This window comes from Eptesicus fuscus, chromosome 4 (assembly GCF_027574615.1).
Source record: "Eptesicus fuscus isolate TK198812 chromosome 4, DD_ASM_mEF_20220401, whole genome shotgun sequence".
Lineage (NCBI taxonomy): Eukaryota > Metazoa > Chordata > Mammalia > Chiroptera > Vespertilionidae > Eptesicus > Eptesicus fuscus.
The window spans coordinates 75,120,758-75,140,143 of NC_072476.1; the positions used below are offsets into that span (position 1 = coordinate 75,120,758).

Genomic DNA, 19,386 nt, shown 5'->3' on the forward strand with positions numbered 1-19,386 from the left:
AAATCAATGGTAAAAATATCCTCAGGTAAGGATTCACCAAAAAAAAAATTATAAGTACACTTATCAAACTAGGAATATTAATTTACGTTAAAGATATGCTGATGGAATTTCTAGTTTCTTAAAAAGTAGGGTTAGAAAGTTTGAAGCTTCTATTACATTCCTCAATCACAAATTAAAACCCCTACAATTTAGAATATTATTCAAAAATAATTCAAAATAATTCACTCTACTGTATGTGGATTATTAAAATCTGAATACAATTTATTAGGGAGATTTTACTACGCACTAAGGCCATTAACCGACTAGAGCTTGGAGCTCAAACCTTGGTCTAGTAGTCTAACACAGGCATTTTATAGCTGAAAAAAAGAGGTAAATGTGTCCGAGCCTGAGACTTATTTCCTAACTCCAAATGCAGTGTTTTTACTAATTGCACTATGGCTTCTGAAACACTAATCACTGAACAGGATATTACAGTACTTTCATTTACAGGGCAATAAATATCTGAGTGCTTTCTGTATCTGACAATGTTCCAAGAAGGGAATATTCAATTCAAAGAACTCTATGAATACCTCTCACTACAAGGTAAGCTCCATAAGGGCAAAGATTCTTGTTTATTTTGCTCACTTCTATTGCCTCTGAGCCTACAAAATACCTGGCAAAGAAGTATATTAAAGAAAAAAAAAAATCCAACGACTGTCATTTAAAAATCACACAAATTTTCAGGCTTTAAATTGTCACAGAAGTAATTTAAATTTAAGATTTATAGAAGAATAGTTAATAAACTAATGTATAATGTTACAAGTTTTTAAAAAATTACAAGTATCTATAAGATGTTCCCATTTTTTTCATTAAACTTTAAAATAGTGTATATCCATCTAAAAGAGGGTAGAGAGGGCAGAATTAATCAAGCGATTAATTACTTATCTCTGGTGATGGAATTATAAGTGATTTTTCATTTTGGTTATATGCACTTTCAACTGTTTTCTACAAACACACATATATTAGTAAATCCTGTATTCATTCTGTGTATTAAAAGGAATAAAGAATAAATCTTTATGCCATTCTTGTACAAGGATTGAAGCAAAATCCCAAAGCAGACTTTGCAACACTCTTTTCATTTGCAAAGAATGAGGGAATTTATCAAAAAACAATTCAATTAACAAATGAATGCTTACTAATAAGCATCTAAATGCTTAGAGTAGTATAGTAACTCAAATCTCTTTGCTTATTTCACATCTCTAAAGCAGGTGGTTACTACAAAAGGAAATCCTTTGAAATTAATAATTCCCAGTATATTTTAACAGGCCCTACAGACATTTTTCGTAGTTATTAACACAGACCCTACTTACCTTCAGATTTTAATTTTGTCAGAACAAAAATCAGGTAGTTGTTAAAATCTGGATATTGATTGAGTTGTTCCAGTTTCTAGAACAAACAGTAGTTAAGGAAACTTCTCAATGTAATCTAAGAAAAAAAATTGAATATTTTAAATGTAAAATCAAGAATTCCTTTTTGTGGTATTTTTAGCTTTGCATGTTTTTTTAAAGAATCAAGTTATCTTATTAAAACCACCAATATGCTACTCTAAGAACACACTAGTGGTTGTGTTAAACAAATCTCTTAGGTGTTTTTTGGCTGAAATATTAAACTTAATATTTTATGTCAATTATACCCAATACAACATAAGCCAAGTTCCATCTTCGGCATGCTCAAAATCACAAAATTATTTTTCAAAATAGAATTTCTTTGAACTTTAAAAACCCCAACCAAAAATATTTTTAACTTAAAAAGGGCTTTTATTACTCATTTGTTCTTCAGAGTTCAAACATTAAGATTAAATGTCATTTATGCACAAGCCTATATATCCAATTTTATTACATAAAGTCAGTATTATGAAATTACTACACTGCAATAGTGCTATAATTGTTTACCACCCCCAGGATTTAACATTTTCCGTGGTACAAATATGCAGGTATTTTATCCTGTTTGCAGTCAACAATGAAATAATAGTGTTTTGTCTTCAAGCCCTCTTAATCTCTATTATGCTTTTTACTAACACCTTAATTGTGTTTTAATAGACAGAAATATTCGTGTTTTTACTCAATGGACCTAACTTTATTAAAACATTAAATACATGATACAAACTCAAGGTACACTGTATTATCTATTTATTACATACTGGAATACCCTCAATATTTAGTGGTCAAAATGTAAACTAACTAGCAAAATCACTATCTAGAAAAATTCCAACGTGTGATTGACTACTTTGTCCAAGAAAAACCCACTGACTTCGTTTTTTAGTGAATGGCCACGACTAAATAGGCTAGTAATTTCTCATAAATATTTCCTGACAAGGTTTACTTTCTTAGAACAGCCACTATCTATACATACTATTATTACAATGATCTTTCAAAAAGCTCTCAAGCCTATACAAAAAAAATAAAAACAAAAACATTGATACATTCTTTCCTAAAGAGACACAAAAGAACAAATTCATCATTAGGCACTTTGAAAATACAGAGTAGTGTGGATTTTTAAAACTGGTCGCCTCTATCTACTGAAATTTAACTTGTTCCTTACGAAGATGGATAGATGGCAAACAATGCTCCAGGTACACAGAATAAACTTTAAATTTGATTGTTAGCCCAAGTACAGTACCAGGCATATAAAAGGTATTTAGTAAATACGTATTAAAACAAGAAAGTATGATATTCAGTGCTATATTAAAAATTACAATGTGGTTTAGGGCTTGGCTAACTTAAAAAATTGTCATTTAATGTTCAATTCATTAAATATCTTCTATCATTCTCAGAGTTATAACACAAATTGACTGCGCCATAATAGGGTTTAGGATACAAGCTCCAACAAACCCCAAAACTACTATTCTTCCCTTGGTATTAACAGTATTCAAACAAAATGGCTTAAAAAAAAATTCAAGCAGACTTCCATTTTTAAATGAGCAGCACAGCACAATAACCAAGAAGCTAAGATTTGAAGTTACAGCAATGCAGTACTTCTTTGAAACTTATGGTGCTTTCTTTTTGATGTACACACACACACACACACACACAATTTCCTTTACCGTCTTAAATTTAATTAAGCCCAAACTACACTAAAGTAGCTTACTTACCAAATTCCATATTTAGTAAATTTTGCTACCTATTAACAATAAACACCAAGAGACGTTTTTGCAAAAATAGACAAGTTTTTCTGAATTAACTTCTTTGGTCTTAAATAACAGAGATAAAAAGGTTATTTATGATCAGGTGAGTGAATTTGTTTCCTTTATTGGCTCCAATTAGAATTCACCCGTTGTCCACAGTTTAGGGCACTACTGAAAGCACACACAGCAGGTTTTGCTTCTTCTCTAATCCTTTCTGTCTCTAAAATCGTAGCAATAGGACCGCTACACCAGCTAACTCCATAAAAGCTTAGATAATTGAACAGACATCCTTGAGCCAAAGATTTAAAAAGAAAATCTCATTTGGGAGCCAGCAACAGGTGTTAGTACGAACAGCCCAGGGACGAGGTCTGAAAGCCCCCACCTCTACGTCTCCAACCCTTTCAGGGAAAGGGCCTGGAAGTAACCCCGGGCCCCAAACGGCGGCAGTTCAAACCCCGCGCCAGCTCCACCCCATTTCTGGCCGGACGCTCGGCGGGAGCCCCGCCGCTCCAGCAGCGCCCACCACCTGGCCTCTCGCTCAGCCCGCAGGCCCAACCGGGCCAGGAGCGTGGTGTGGGCCGGGCCGCCGGGGTCCGCACCCGGCCATGCCGCCCGCGCTGCTCCCCACCCCCTCCGCAGGCCAGCGGTGGGCGGGCCGGGACGTGGCGGCCCGATAGGCGCACCGGTCGCAATCGTGGGCGGCGGCCCGGAGCCCCTGCCTCGCGCGGCCCGGAAGTCGGCGGCCCGGAATCGAGCACAAGGGCCGCGTGCGCGGGGCTCGGGCCGGGCAGCGGCGGTGGCGGGCGGGCCTCCTCCCGCAGGCGGGCGGAGGGCGGAGGGATCCGGGGAGCGGGAGGAGGGGGAGGGGCGGCGGGAGCCACCCCGCGCCGGGAGCGGGCCCGGCGGGGCCAGCTGCGCGGGCGGCGGCGAGGCCTCGGGAAGGATACTTGTTGCACGGTTCTCTGGATGGTGGTGTCTGGGGACTGGGACTCCTTCAGCAGCTGCAGGATTTGCTGAAGTCCTTGCTCGTCAGGTTTCCACTCATACTCCATTTTGGTTTGCTGCAAATAAAGCCAGAGACAGGAAGAGACGGAGCAAATGTTACTACTCCCCATGCACAGGCCCGAGGGCTTCCCGCGCCGAGCAACCCCTTCCTCCCCGCCCGAACGACCCCTGCGCTCCCCAGACGCCTCGGACCTGTCTGGGTGCCCTGAAGGAAGTCTCCGACCGCGAAACCCGGGGGAACTGATCCTGGCAGTCCGGCCGCCAATATCTGCTGCTCCAGCCGCCGCGGCCGCCGAGCGCAAGGAACCGACCAGACTGAGTCACCGCGAATTTGCAATCTGGCCCCAGATCCGCTCACGGGAGCCCCTGGGTCCTAATGCCACGCAGTTTTCTTCAACCCTATCCAACTCGAGTTCCGTCAGATTATTAATGATTTACGGGATAATTAGAAGTCAAATCCTTATCAACCCGCGAAAACACTAAGAGATCTAAATTTGGTTATTAGTCATTTTAAGTTAACATGGTGCAAAATGGATGACTGAAACAGGAAAAAACAACAAAAAACGAGCTAATTCCCCTGACAGCTCAACAGTACTGAGCAGAAATAAAAATGTTTACATTTCAATTTGATATACAAAACCAAATACTAATAGTCTCAAATATTAAAAATGCACTGCAATCACAACTCACACCTCAATAAACACTAAATGTTGCATTTACATTTGCAGAACTTGATTTTTTAAATATATTATTTCCATTATTTCCTAAAATAAAGTTCAAGTTTTGAAGTCTTATTATGTGAAATAAATTCCATCTGAAATAACCACTTTTCACAACTAAGGGTTCTGGGCTGAAGGAAAAACAAGAAAAATACTGAAATTTACAATTGATAGTGTTTAATTTTATTAAAGTGTTTTCTTATATTTTCTTATTTGATTCTCTCATTGGGGAGGTATTATTTGCCTCATGTGGCAACCATGGGACAAAAAAGATCTGAGCAAATTAACCAAAAGATTAGGAGGAGAATATAGGTTTCTTATACAAGTTGCATCTGTGATAATCAATTGAAACTATTGTATCAATGAAAGTTCCATTAAAAGTAAATGCTTAAAAACAAAACTTAAGTATAAAGCATGAATTATTTGTAAAAAAAACAAATTGAGTCTGCTGAAGGAGAGGATTTTTCATTTGGCCCTACTACTACGTGATGGTTTGACAGCTGAAATTAGTCCCTTCCTACGAGTACCTTCCTAGTAGGGGTTAAAAAAACAGACTTTACTGCATCTCTCATTAGCATTATTTTCTTTTCTTTTAACCTTTTCCTCTCTCCTTCTTCACCCTTATTTTCTGCTTAATATCCTGTAATCCAGCTTTGCTCACCACCTTCTACAGACTTCCTAAACAACCCAACCCCCCAAAACTGCCGTATTTAAAACAAAAAAAAAGATCATCGGAACATAATATCTATTAATAATATTGTAGTGTTTTTATTCCAGTCTTCACTTTTTATGTTTATATGTACGTTATATTTTAGAATGAGATCGTCCTGTTTCTTGCCCAACCTTATAATATTAAGTATTTAAAGTATTATAAAAAAATAGCATTAATAGCATTCCATTGTATTGCTGTGCCATTATTTTAATAAACTTTTGATTGATATAATATGTATATATACCTGTATCTTAAGCATACTAGATGGATTTTTATGAACATACCTGTGTAACCAATGCCCACATCAAGATATATAGATGATTATCTGTATCAAGGTTTCTCTTTGTACCCATTCTGTCATCAACCCACCCCAAAGTAATCTCTATTAATTTCTATCATTATAGAGCTTTCCCCTTCCCTTTTTTCTTTTATACTTCAGAAACTTTAAAAATATTTTCACACCTTTCCCTAGTTTCACACATACATATAGTTGTAGTTTTTTTTAAAGAACATATTACATACTACACTATTAACTCTATAATTTTTTTAACACATAATATAGCAAGGCCATCATTACAAGTCATTGCATACAGATTTAACTCACATTTTAATAGATCACATTGGTCTTTGGAATCAATAGAAAATAATTTGTTCAATTGTTTGTTGACTGGCTTCCGGGTTGCTTCTACTTTTTTGCCACTATGAAGAACACAGCAAAAAACATTCTTGTACTAATGTCCCTACAAAGTAGTGGCAACCTAGTGGAAGTATTAGGCCAAAAGTATGTGTACTTAAAAATTTCAAAGTTATTTACAGATTACTTTCTAAAAACAGTTATGCAATTCATACTTACCAGTAATAAATGTTTCCCATATATTCATCAGCACATTCTTCTAATTTTGTGTGTGAATCTAATGGCTAAAAATTTAATTTCTCCTGATACTGGAATGGGGGTGGTTGGGGAACCTAAAAGTCTGAGCCACAGTTATGAGTTGGAGCTGCTATATGCACATCAACCTGTGGAGGTGACATTTGGATAGCTTATTTAACTCCTTAGTTTCCCTTCTGAACAAGAAACTAAAGCGGGGCTCAATACCAGCCAAGCCCGAAAGGCATCTTCACCATATCCATCCTGAGGATAACTGCCCCATAATATCATTACCGCCCTTCCTTCTTTGTCCTTGCACTCAAATAAACAGAAGTCTTTTTCTTTTTAAACAACTTAGTATTAAGAACATTTAGTATGATCAGCCTATGATGATGGGATAGGGGGACTGAGATAAACTGTTCCCTCACACCTTACTCAAAGTTATCTGGAATAAAGGCTCTCAAAAATACTTGACTGGTAATATCTTGATAAGAGATCTCAGGCCACTTTGCACTTCCATACTTTTATTTTATTGTGGTAAAATATACTTAATTATAAAATTTTGCATTTTAACCATTTTAATTGTACAGTTCAGTGGTATTTAGTACATTCTCATTGTTGTGCAACTATTATCACCTCTATCTGTGGAACTTACCACATTTTAACAACCTTTAAAATTAGGAGATCACAGGGTTATTTAAATAATGTCTGAAGTACTTCAAGCTAACTAAGCACACCAGAACTATGAGGCAGAAATAATTTAAATAGTAAACTGTATCTATATTAATTAACTAGAATATCAAGATTAATACTAGATTTTCTTTAAATAATTATTCTTTCTGCATGTTGAAGACAGGTCTAAATGTTTCCAAAAAAGGGGAGTAGTACTTCAAATTTTTCTCTTTTAGAGTATTTAAATTATGCTGATAGGTACATAACATTCAATGGTGACCCCCCCTCCCCCCAAAAAAAGGTATTTCAATAAGCCAAGACAGTTTTTGAACTATCTAGGATAGAAGATGGTACCAGGATAAAAAGTATCCTGCAAGAGGTAAGTTATTGTAAGATATCATTTTGGGCTTTCAGAAGACTAAATCTTAAGAGTCCCAAACTATTTAAGAATTTAAATGTACATAAAAAACCTAAATTATAGCTGAGAATGATATGAGGTAACAATGCCAGACTGGTTGATAAAAGTAAAAACATCTAGTTTCTTCCCTGTTGAAGGGGTGGTAAAATATAGTTTAAAAAGCAGGCAGGAGGTCTGGATTCAACCCACTAAGTTTAAATCCTAGTTCTTCCACCTAGTAGCTGTGAAAACCTAGACAGTTAATCCCCCTGAGCCCAGTCCCCCAACTATAAAATGATAATATACCAACTCTGTAATAGGATTATAGGTACCTGCTTGGCATACAGTATGATTTAAAATACAGCAGTTTTAATTGTTACATCAATGGGTTCTAATGCCTACAAGATAAAATCTAACTTCTATTCATGAAAGAGGCTCTTTATGATCTGGTGCATAAAGAGTTGTCCCCTTTAGGGACAACTTTAGTCTCTTACCACTCAACCTCCAACTTTATGCTCCAGCAGCAACATCAACTGCACCTTCTATACCTCTGAGCATCTGAATAGGGATTGCTGATCTGGAATTTCCTCTTTAAATTTGACCAGTTGGCAAACTCCTTCTTACTATTCAGAGTTATGCTCATCTATTCAATTTCCAACTATTTATTAGGAGTATTTATCTTCCCTGACATTGTTCCAGGACCTCCCCAGAAGACTAAAGTGTTTTTTTCATTACAGATCTATACTTTATAGCTTTTTCCATCTTAGAAACTGTCATATTGGCTTATAATTATTTCTAGGTGTGTTTTAGCAATAGATTATGTGTTCCTTGAAAGCAGCGACAGTGTCCTTTTGCCTTCTTTGCCTGGCAAAGTCTGACTCAATAAATAGTTGTTGAATAAATACTATTGTTACTGCCATGAATTGAACTAAGTAAATATTAAGTTGAGCAACTACCATCTGCTTAGTGAGCACTGAAGATTCTAAGATCTGTAAAATATCATTCTTGCCCTCACTAAGTTCTCATTTTAGTGAGAGAGACAGATGCGCTCTCTAAGAATGAAGTATGTGAATGAAGTGCAATAGGAAGAGAGAAGAAAGCAAATATATTTGGCCAGGAAAGAGAAAAGTGCTTTTCCCTCATCTGGTTCAGAGCTTTTTTTTTCTTTCTAATTTCAACTAAATTCAAACAAGTATTTACTGAGAAGTCAGATGTTTTCACCTATATGGTGAATCACTATCAATGTGATAAATGTTGCCATCAGTGACGTGATTTCCCATAATGGTGAACAACTCTTGATAGGTTCCAAACAAAATAAGGTACAGTCTTCCTTCAATAATTTTGTGCCTAGAAAACTCAGCATTTAATTAAAAATCCTAAAAAAAATTCCATGTGCATATGTAAAATTGTGTTAGGCTCTAGGTTCTGACTATAGTTATAAATAGGTTTTATTTTTCACCCATGTGACCATCTAGTCGGACACTGAAAAGTCATGCAGTGCTTAAGACTATTACTGGTGAACATCTAACACCCTTCAGCCCCACACACTAAATGAAAATAGCACCTCCAGTTAGTAGGACAACACCCAGAGAGAAACACTGCCTCAGTGCAGAAGGAGTATGGTAGGGAAAGCACAAGAGGCTGTGGGGACATTATGCTAACCCAGTTAGGAGGTCAGGAAAGAATTTCTCGAGAAAGTGACTTTTTACCTGCAATCTAACAGGAATTACCAAAATGTGAAAGTGAGAGGAAGGCAGGGGCCAGGAAGACCTCATAGGCCATGCTAGGAGGATGAGACTTTATCCTAAGGCTAACAGAAAAGTTGTGAAGGGGGTTATAAACTGGTAAAATATATAATCAAATAAAAATAAGGAAAATAAGCCCCAACCAACTGCTCAGTTGGTTGGAGCAACATCTGTCTGTACATGAAAAAGGTTTCGGGTTCTATTCCCAATTGGGGTACATATGGGAGACAACCAATCAATGTTTACCTCTCACATTGATATTTCTCTCTCTCTCTCTCAAATCAATAAGGTGAGGGTTAAAAAAAATAAGGAAAATAATTATTCCTCCTAGGAAGTAGACATGGGGAAGAAGAGGTTCATCTAATTTTGTTCTGCATTATGTTAATTTTCATAATGAGCAAAATATTTTTATAATAAAAATTGTTTTCAAAAAAGAAGAGGTTCATCTAATTCTGGTCTGATATTGTGTTAATTTTCATAATGAGCAAAAGTTTTTTATAATAAAAATGGTTTTAAAAAAACCCATCAGGCTGCAATGTAAGAAATCACTGGAAGGGCAGGAGGAGCCACAGGACGATCTAACTGTCCAATATGCATTTAAAATAGAGTTTTAGTTTGTTAGGTAGGGAAAAGGCTATCATGTTTCAGAGCCAAAATACAACCAAAAGTTTAGATATTTAAATATTAGGGACTTAAATATATCTACTATTTTGTCAATTATAATGATAGCTAATATTTTTGAGTACTAGGCAATATCCTAAGTACTTAGATATGTTAACTAATTTATTCTTTAAAGTATTCCTAAGTATTTAGATATGTTATCTATTTCTTAGGTATAATTTATTAATTAGTTACAAGTTAACTAATTAATATTAGCTACATTTTACAGATAAGTAAATTGAGGCACAGAGAAATTACTTGCTCAGCATTACCACAGATAGTAAGTGACAGAGTCATGATTAAAAAATCCAACTAATCTGGCACTAGAGTCCAGTCTCTAAGCTCCTGACATATTATTGCCTTTCAATTTCTGTAAACTGGTAAACTAATAATAAATAAAACCATTTGTATGCTAAATAAATAAATATTTGACACCTTTGTAGTAAGGTAAAAAAGAAAAGTAAAAAAAAAAAATCACATTTCACTGTTGTAAAAATTATAATAGATCTTAAAAGCAGTATGTATATAATGTGAAAATATAATGAGATATTTCAAGAGCACTGAGTAAATGAGTTTAAATATTCTATACCTAATCTTCACAACATCCCTTTGTTGTAAGTAGAGGCAAGTATTATCTTCATTTGACAAGCAGACAAATCAAAATACAGCCTAAGTGATTTGCTGAGTCATTTGTTGACTATAAATCAGATCTGCAGACTTCCAAAGTACAAAAAGATGCTATAATAAACAAGAAAAAAAAATCAGAGACATCCAAAGGGCTAAAAAGAATATGGTATATATTTAAAATTATTTAGTAGCCCAGCTGGTGTGGCTCAATAGTTGAGCATTGACCTATTAACCAGGTCACGGTTTGATTCCTGATCAGGGCACATGCCCGGGTTTTGGGCTCAATCCCCAGTAGGGGGCGTGCAGGAGGCAGCTGATCAATGATCCTCATCATTGATGTTTCTATCTCTCCCTCTCCCATGCTCTTTCTGAAATCAATAAAAACATATATATTTTTTAAAGTTATTTAGAAGAGATTTATGAGAATTTAAACCAAAGTTTAGGAAAGAAGGGAAAGTCTAAAGGCAAATGATTACTTACTTTTAAAATATGAGGTTTTTTAATGTCAAAGAATCAAAATGTTGACAGACTTGTTAAATTATAGCTTTCAGTGGAACTAGAAAGTCCTTTAAGAGGTTCTATGAAGTAATCAGAGGAAAAGGATAAAAAAGAAAAGTGAAAAAAGCAAACCAACTGTTGAGCCCAGGCTACTTGAGAAAATGAGCTTTACTAGATTAAGGGGCAGAGACTACATAGTATACATACCCCCCTGATGTTACACGATGCTGGGAACAAAGGAGTTTTTAAATTGTCCTTGATTGATTTATTAGGGTGAATTATCTAGATCACCACTAAGAGCTAAAATTATAATCCTCTAGCATTACAACTTATTGTCATCTAAGAGCTGAGAGATTAACAGAAAGAAAAAAAGGAATATCGGTACTAAGAAAAATTTAAATAAATGTATTCTCAGAATGCCCTTTCAGGAAGACTGTTGAAGATGATGACTAGACATGTGACTCAAATGCTACAATTTACAAACAAACATTAAAAAAAGAGACTTGTATCAAAGTCAGCAGATGATAAGGAAAAGTTCATCTCAAAGGTCAACCCAATCTACAAGCAGGTACTTCCTAAACACTTCAGCTCATTTAATATTTACAACGGCACTAGGAGGTAGATATTAACTCTATTTTATATTAACTGAGGTTCAGAGAGGTGAAGTAGCTTGCTTAGCCAGTTTATGGCAGATTGGGCATTCAAAACCAAATCTGTGTGATTCCAAAGTCTGGAATGAGCCTAGTAGTAACAGCAACCCTGTTATCATTTATGAAGTGCTTCTATGTGCGTTATTATACTAATTGCTCTAAATGCACAAATTCATTTAGTTCCATGAGTAGGAACTATTATTATCTCCATTTTACATAAAGAAACAAGCTTTAAAAAAGTTAAGTAATGTGTCCAAGGTCACAGAGATAGTAATGGACAAAGGCAGGACTCAAGTTATGATGCACCTGACTCCAGATGCACCTGTGCTGCCATTATTCTCATTCTGCTATCTCCACATGAGAAAGCTTTAACAGAACTCTTGGGTAGACTTCTTGGGTAGACTTTCCTATTTTTCCTATACTTTTTTCCTTTCTATTCCATGCATTATCAAGAATTCAACAGCTCTCTTGGTGTCTGTTTTCTTAAGTTCAGGTATAAAAACTGCACTTTACCTTTCAGAGTTTAAGCTTTTCATTTAAAAAATATATATTTTTATTGATTTCAGAGAGGAAGGAAGAGGGAGATAGAAACATCACTGGTGAGAGAGAATCATTGATTAGCTGCCTCCTGCACACACCCCCCACTGGGAATAAGGCCTGCAACCCAGGCATGTTCCCTGACCAGGAATCAAACCTGTGACCTCCTGGTTCATAGGTCGATGCTCAACCATTAAGCCCGGCCAGCCAGGCTAAGCTTTTCATTTTCAATTGAAGTACAAGACTCATAGAGCAATTCTTCCTATATTTAACTTTTGATCACATCATTTTAATCATCAAAACATCAATTCTGTTGATTTCTACGACATTTTTAACTATCAGAATTGATTTTACTCTCCATGTATGTCAAGCTACTTAAACCACTGGTTCTCAACCCTGACTGCACACTATACTCACTGGGAAGAAAAAGGATGCCTGTTCCCTATGTCCCCCACTGATTCAATATAGGAGTGGGGCCTATGCACCTAAGCATGGGTAGCTTTAAACAACTCCCACATCCTACCTAATAAAATAGTAATATGCAAATTGACCGCACCTTCGCTAGCCCAAGCCACGCCCACCAGCAAAAGCCACACCCACCAGCCAATCAGGGCGAGCATGCAAATTACCCAACAAAGATGGCGGTTAATTTGCATATGCTGAGGGGGGGAGGAGTGAAGACTGAAGACAACTTAGAAGGAAGAGGGAGGAAAAGCGGAAAGCAAGGTGGCTGCCAGAGGGAAAGCCCCGGCGGGGCGGGGCGGAGCGGGGTGGGCGGCAGCAGCGTGCGGGTGCAGGCGTGGCGGCCGCAACAGCGGCAGCAGCGGCCACTTGCAGGATTCTTCCTGCAAATGGGCTGCTAGTAGTTATAATATAAAGCCAGCCTGAGATCCATTATACTGACTTAATAAATCTGGTTCTAGAAACTTTCACTAGTTCCTTACTCTAATGAGCAGCAGTGTTCTGGCTGCACTGGAAATGACAGAAAATAGGAGAAAGAGGAATACAATGCAGATTGTACTGACTAATATGAAATCACTAGAAAAATGTCTTTGATGAAAACCAAAACATTAGGACATACTGTTTAGAGTCACATCATAATTTGTACTACTTTGGTAAGGACTGCATGTATTAGGAGCTATTAAGTGCAATGTTCAATTACTTTGTAATTTACAGAGGCTGAGTAAGGAGTTTCACGTATGTTCTTACAAATGGAAACTTGGAAAAAGTCAAAATACGGGAGAACCTGGGCATGTCTCTGACCAGGAATCACACAGGCAACCCTTCTGTACTCGGGCTGATGTTCAAGCAACTGAGCCACACCAGCCAGGGCAACGTCATTTTTTTCAAACTCTTACAAAAAATTGAAGAGTCACACATCCAAATTCATTTGTGAGGCCAGCATTTCCCTGATACAATGGACACTAGAACACCACCACAGACTAGTATCCTTGATATAGATGCAAAATTTCTCAACAAATTACTAGAAAACCAAATTCAGCAGCACATTATAAAGATCACACACCATGACCAAGTGGGATTAATCTCTGGAATGCAAGAATATCACATTAATAGATTGAAAGATACAAATCATATGGTCATCTCAATAGATGCAGAAAAAGTATTTGACAAAACTCTATTCATTCATGATAAAACCTCTCAACAAATTGGTATAGAAGGAACACATCTCAATACAATAAAGGCTACATGACAAACCCCTAAGTAGTATCATACTCAATAGTGAAAGATTGAAACCTTTTCCTCTAAATCAGGAACAAGATAAGGGTGCCCATTCTCACCACTCCTACTCAAGCACTACAACTCCTAACTAAAGCATTAAAGCAAGAAAAAATAAATAAAAGGCATCCACCTCAGAAATGAATAAGTAAAATTGTCTCTATTTGCAAATGACATGATACTTAGAAAATTCTAAATACTTTTCCATAATACTAATAAATGAATTCAGTAAAGTTGCAGGATACAAAAACCAGTTGTGTTTCTATACACTAACAATAACCTACCTGAAAAAAAAAATAACACAATCACATTTACAATAGCATCAAGAAGAATACAATACATAGGAATAAATTTAACTATGGAGATGAAAGATCTGAAAACTAAAAACTGTAAGACATTGATGAAAGAAATTAAAGAAGACACAAATAGGAAGATGGATTAATATTATTAAAATATCTTTATTACCCAAAGCCATCTTAATAATGTAACCCTTTTAAATGATTCCAATCGCATTTTTTTTTACAAAAATAGAAAAAAAAATTCTAAAATTTGCATGGGATGCAAAAGACCCTGAATACATAAGCAATCCTGAAAAAGAAGAACAAAGGCAGAGAGGACTCACACTTCCTGTTTTCAAACTATATTATAAAACTATAGCAATAAAAACAGTATGGTACTGGCATAAAAAAAAAAAAAAAAAAAAAAAGACACATAGACAATGGAACAGAGTTGAGAGCCCAGAAACAAACCCCTGCATATACAGTCAACTAATATTTTACAAAGGAGATAAGAATACTCAATGGGAAAAAGACAGTCTCTTCAATAAATGGTGCTTGGTGCTGGAAAAACTGGATCTTCACATGCAAAAGAATGATACTGGACCCCTTTTTATTTTTCTTGTTTAAAATATTACATATGTCTCCTTTCCCCCCCCCCCCGATTGACTCCCCCCAAAGCCTCTCCCACCCCTGAGGGCATGCTCCCACCACCCCAGTGTGTGTCCATTGGTTATGCTAATATGCATGCATACAAGTCCTTTGGTTGATCTCTTAACTCCCCCTCCCCTGCCCCTTGTCTCTGGATCTGTTTTTGTTCATCAGTTTATGTTGACCACTATATTCCACAAATGACTGAGATCATGTGATATTTATCTTTCTCTGACTGGCTTATTTCACTTAGCAGCATGGTTGGCAAACTGCGGCTCGCAAGCCACATGCGGCTCTTTGGCCCCTTGAGTGTGGCTCTTCCACAAAATACCATGGCCTGGGCGAGTCTATTTTGAAGAAGTGGCATTAGAAGAAGTTTAAAAAATTTGGCTCTCAAAAGAAATTTCAATTGTTGTACTGTTGATATTTGGCTCTGTTGACTAATGAGTTTGCCGACCACTGGGCCTTAGCATAATGCTCTCCAGTTCCATCCATGCTGTTGCAAATGGTAAAAGTTCCTTCTTTTTTATAGCAGTGTAGTATTCCACTGTGTAGATGTACCACAGTTTTCTAATCCACTCATCTGCTGATGGACACTTAGGCTGTTTCCAAATCTTCGCTATTATAAATTGTGCTGCTATGAACATGGGGGTGCATATATCCTTTCTGATTGGTGTTTCTGATTTCTTGGGACATATTCCCAGAAGTGGGATTACTGGGGCGAATGGGAGTTCCATTTTTAATTTTTTGAGGAATCTCCATATTGTTTTCCACAGTGGCTGCACCAGTCTGCATTCCCACCAGCAGTGCACGAGGGTTCCTTTTTCTCCATATCCTCGCCAGCACCTGTTGTTTTTTTGTTGATGATAGCTGTTCTGACAGGTGTGAGATGGTACCTGTTTTGATTTGCACCTCTCGGATGATTAGTGACTTTGAGCATGTTTTCATATGTCTCTCGGCCTTCTGTATGTCCTCTTTTAAAAAGTGTCTATTTAGGTCTTTTGCCCATTTTTTGATTGGATTATTTTCCTTTTGTTAAGTTGTATGAGTTCTCTGTAAATTTTGGAGATTAAACTCTTATCTGAGATAGCATTGGCAAATATGTTCTCCCATGCAGTGGGCTTTCTTGGTGTTTTGTTGATGGTTTCTTTTGCTGTGCAGAAGCTTTTTACTTTGATGTAGTCCCATTTGTTTATTTTCTCCTTACTTTCCATTGCCCTAGGAGCTGTATCAGTAAAGCTATTGCTACGACATATGTCTGATATTTTGCTGCCTGTGGAGTCTTCTAAGATTTTTATGGTTTCCCATCTTACGTTTAAGTCCTTTAACCATTTTGAGTTTATTTTTATGTATGGTGTAAGTTGGTAATCTAGTTTCATTTTTTTACATGTATCTTACCAATTTTCCCAGCACTATTTCCCAGCACCAATTGATACATATATCAATTATATCTCAAAGGTGAAAAGACATTTTAAAAATAAAGATAAAAGGAAGTTTTACTATCACTTCTCAAAAAAAAAAAAAAAAGTTGAGTTGCAATGAATGTCTTTCTATTCCTGGTCCAATATTTCTTCTACTCCAAACTGTTTCTTAAGTTGCGTTGGTGGTATAGTGGTGAGCATAGCTGCCTTCCAAACTGTTTCTTTAATTCACAGATCGATTAAAAGAGTAGCTTCTCTTAAAGTAACATTACTCTACACTGTTTTATTATTTACTTGATGGTTTACGTGTGGACATAAATGCAAGATGAAGACAAATCTGTATGTTCTTTAGCAAGATTATGATAGCTCTTGGTAAAATACTGGTATAGAATGATTAAAAATATATCAGCACCAGGCAAACTACTGATTGTAACTGTACTTACTATATTTACGAGCTGGTAAAAATAGTCATGAAACAAATACAGTAGGCCCTCGGGTTACATCGGAGATCCGTTCCTACAGAGGTACATAACGCGATTTTTTTTTTTAAAACCATTTTCAAAAAAATATAGTTTATTGATTTTTTTTTTACAGAGAGGGATAGAGAGTTAGAAACATCCATGAGAGAGAAACATCGATCAGCTGCCTCTTGCACACCCCCTACTGGGGACGTGCCTGCAACCAAGGTACATGCCCTTGACTGGAATCGAACCTGGGACACTTCAGTCCGCAGGCTGACGCTCTATCCACTGAGCCAAACCGGTTCCGGCCGTAACGCTATTTTTGCCGTAAGTCGGAACCCACCTACATAAGCACCTATGTCACTCACTCACATGGACCACATACACAGCAGTAATGAAGTGACACAGTAAAAAAAAAATTAAAAGAAGGATAACAATTCCTGACCTTTATTTGCAATAAATAAATAAAAAACATAAAGCACATATATACATATGTCGAAATGACGGAACTTTTTAAAAAAAAAATAAATAAATGGGAGATGGCAATGTAACCACGAAACGACATACGTCGAGTCCGACGTAACCCGAGGACTGCCTGTAGCCAAATATTTTCCTGTGTAACACATTTAAAATTATAAAGTAAGTCAATAAAGGACATGACTGAATATCTTAGAATTTACATGTTGATAAAGTGAGACATGCCTGTAAAGCTGACAGGGTGCTAAACTGATAATATTTTGAAAAATTAGATAACACATGGGACTAACCATTACAGATCATTTTGATAACTAACAAGTATACTGTTTCATTGCAGTTAGATTGCACCTAAAGTTCTGAAGTGCGAAAGCCCTAGGAATTTCTAATTCATGTCCCACATTCTCCTTCATTGTTAGTGTAATGTAGTGATTCAATACTTCACATTTTCAAGTGTAAAAAGGTAAGAAACATAGTACTATGTTCACTGGCAAGGGAGGAATTGGAAAAGGGTCAGAGCAGCTTAGGCAGTAAAGTAGAAAGGGGATAAATGGTTAAGTGGTCAGTAGGCTGATCAACATTAGCTTTTATCTAATCTTTCCTTTGTGCATTGAAATCTCACCCACACAAAACAGGGGTACATCTTCAGATTTCTGTTGTGGGAAGACAGAAAGCAGAAGAAACTTACAAAAGAAAATCAAGTTTTACAATTTTAGATCCTGAGCTGAATATTTATTACACTACTTATTGCTGGTAAGCAGGAAAACACAATAGAGGAAACATGGGTTCCAATGTTATATATACATGGGTTCAAATTCCAGTTCTCTTCATTTATATTTTAGGAAAGTAGCTTAACATTCTGCACCACAGTTTAGTCATTTGTGAAATGGGTTGATGAAAAGATTAAATCAGAATATAGAGTGCTGCAATAATAGGTAATTAATGTTTATTCCTTTCACACTTAAAACCCAGATTTACTGATGACAGTTTGTACAATCAGATAGAGTTAAGATGAAGAATAAATTATCTATCCTATATAATAAAAGGGTAATATGCAAATCGACCAGCTGAATGACTGGTTGCTATGACGCACACTAACCACCAGGGGGGGCAGTCGCTCAACGCAGGAGCTGCCCCCTGGTGGTCAGTGTGCTCCCACAGGCAGCAGTGGCAGGAGCCTCTCCCACCTCTGCAGCAGCGCTAAGGATGTCCGGCTATGGCTTAGGCCCGCTCCCTGAGCCGTCAGTCGGACATCCCCTGAGAGCTCCCAGACTGCTATAGGGCGCAGGCTGGGCTGAGGTACTCCCTTGCCCCCAGTACATGAATGTCATGCACCGGGCCTCTAGTATATATATAAAAGCCTAAGCGATTGACCGACTATTCGACCATCTGGTAGCTATGATGCGCAATGACCACCAGGGGGCAGACGCTCAATGCAGGAGCGGGAACCACAGGCATGGAAACATGGAACAGGCATGATGAATCTTAGAGGGAAGGGAGGGAGGAGGGAGGGCGGGAAGAGATTAACCAAAGATCTTATATGCATACTAGAGGCCCGGTGCATGGATTCGTGTACCGCTGGGGTCCCTCCGCCTGGCCTGCACCCTCTTGCAATCCGGGACCCTTGGGGGATGTCGGAAAGTCAGTTTCAGTCCGATCCCCACAGGCTAGGCCAAGGGAACCCACCGGTGCACGAATCCGGTGCATAATCAAAGAATATGCAACAAAATGGGCTGTTTGATCTGTCATTTAAATAAGGTGATATTCTAAAGCAGTGGTCGGCAAACATGTGGCTCTTTGGCCCCTTGAGTGTGGCTCTTCCACAAAATACCCTGTGCGGGCGTGCATGTACAGTGCGACTGAAACTTCGTGGCCCATGTGCAGAAGTTGGTTTTCGGCCTGGGCGAGTCTATTTTGAAGAAGTGGCGTTAGAACACTCAAGGGGCCAAAGAGCCACATGTGGCTCACGAGCCGCGGTTTGCAGACCACTGTTCTAAAGGAATAGATTAAAAGAGGAACAAATAGGAGGAACAAAGAAAATAATCAGAAATCAAGTGGTAAATATTAAATCAGGTATGAATGTAGCAATCTGTAAACATTTTATAAGTGTGAAA

At 37.4% G+C, this 19,386-nt stretch overlaps 1 protein-coding gene across 1 annotated transcript in view; it reads right to left on the bottom strand.

Annotated features, from left to right (window-relative positions):
• Positions 1 to 19,386, bottom strand: part of TNPO1 (transportin 1) — an 84,007-nt gene that overhangs the window by 43,368 nt on the left and 21,253 nt on the right. Inside the window, exons 2-3 of the mRNA XM_028139626.2 lie at positions 4,111 to 4,224; positions 1,350 to 1,425 (exon numbers count right to left, since the gene is read on the bottom strand). Coding sequence (XP_027995427.1) covers positions 1,350 to 1,425; positions 4,111 to 4,224 — 190 coding nt within the window. The remainder of the gene's footprint in view (positions 1 to 1,349; positions 1,426 to 4,110; positions 4,225 to 19,386) is intronic.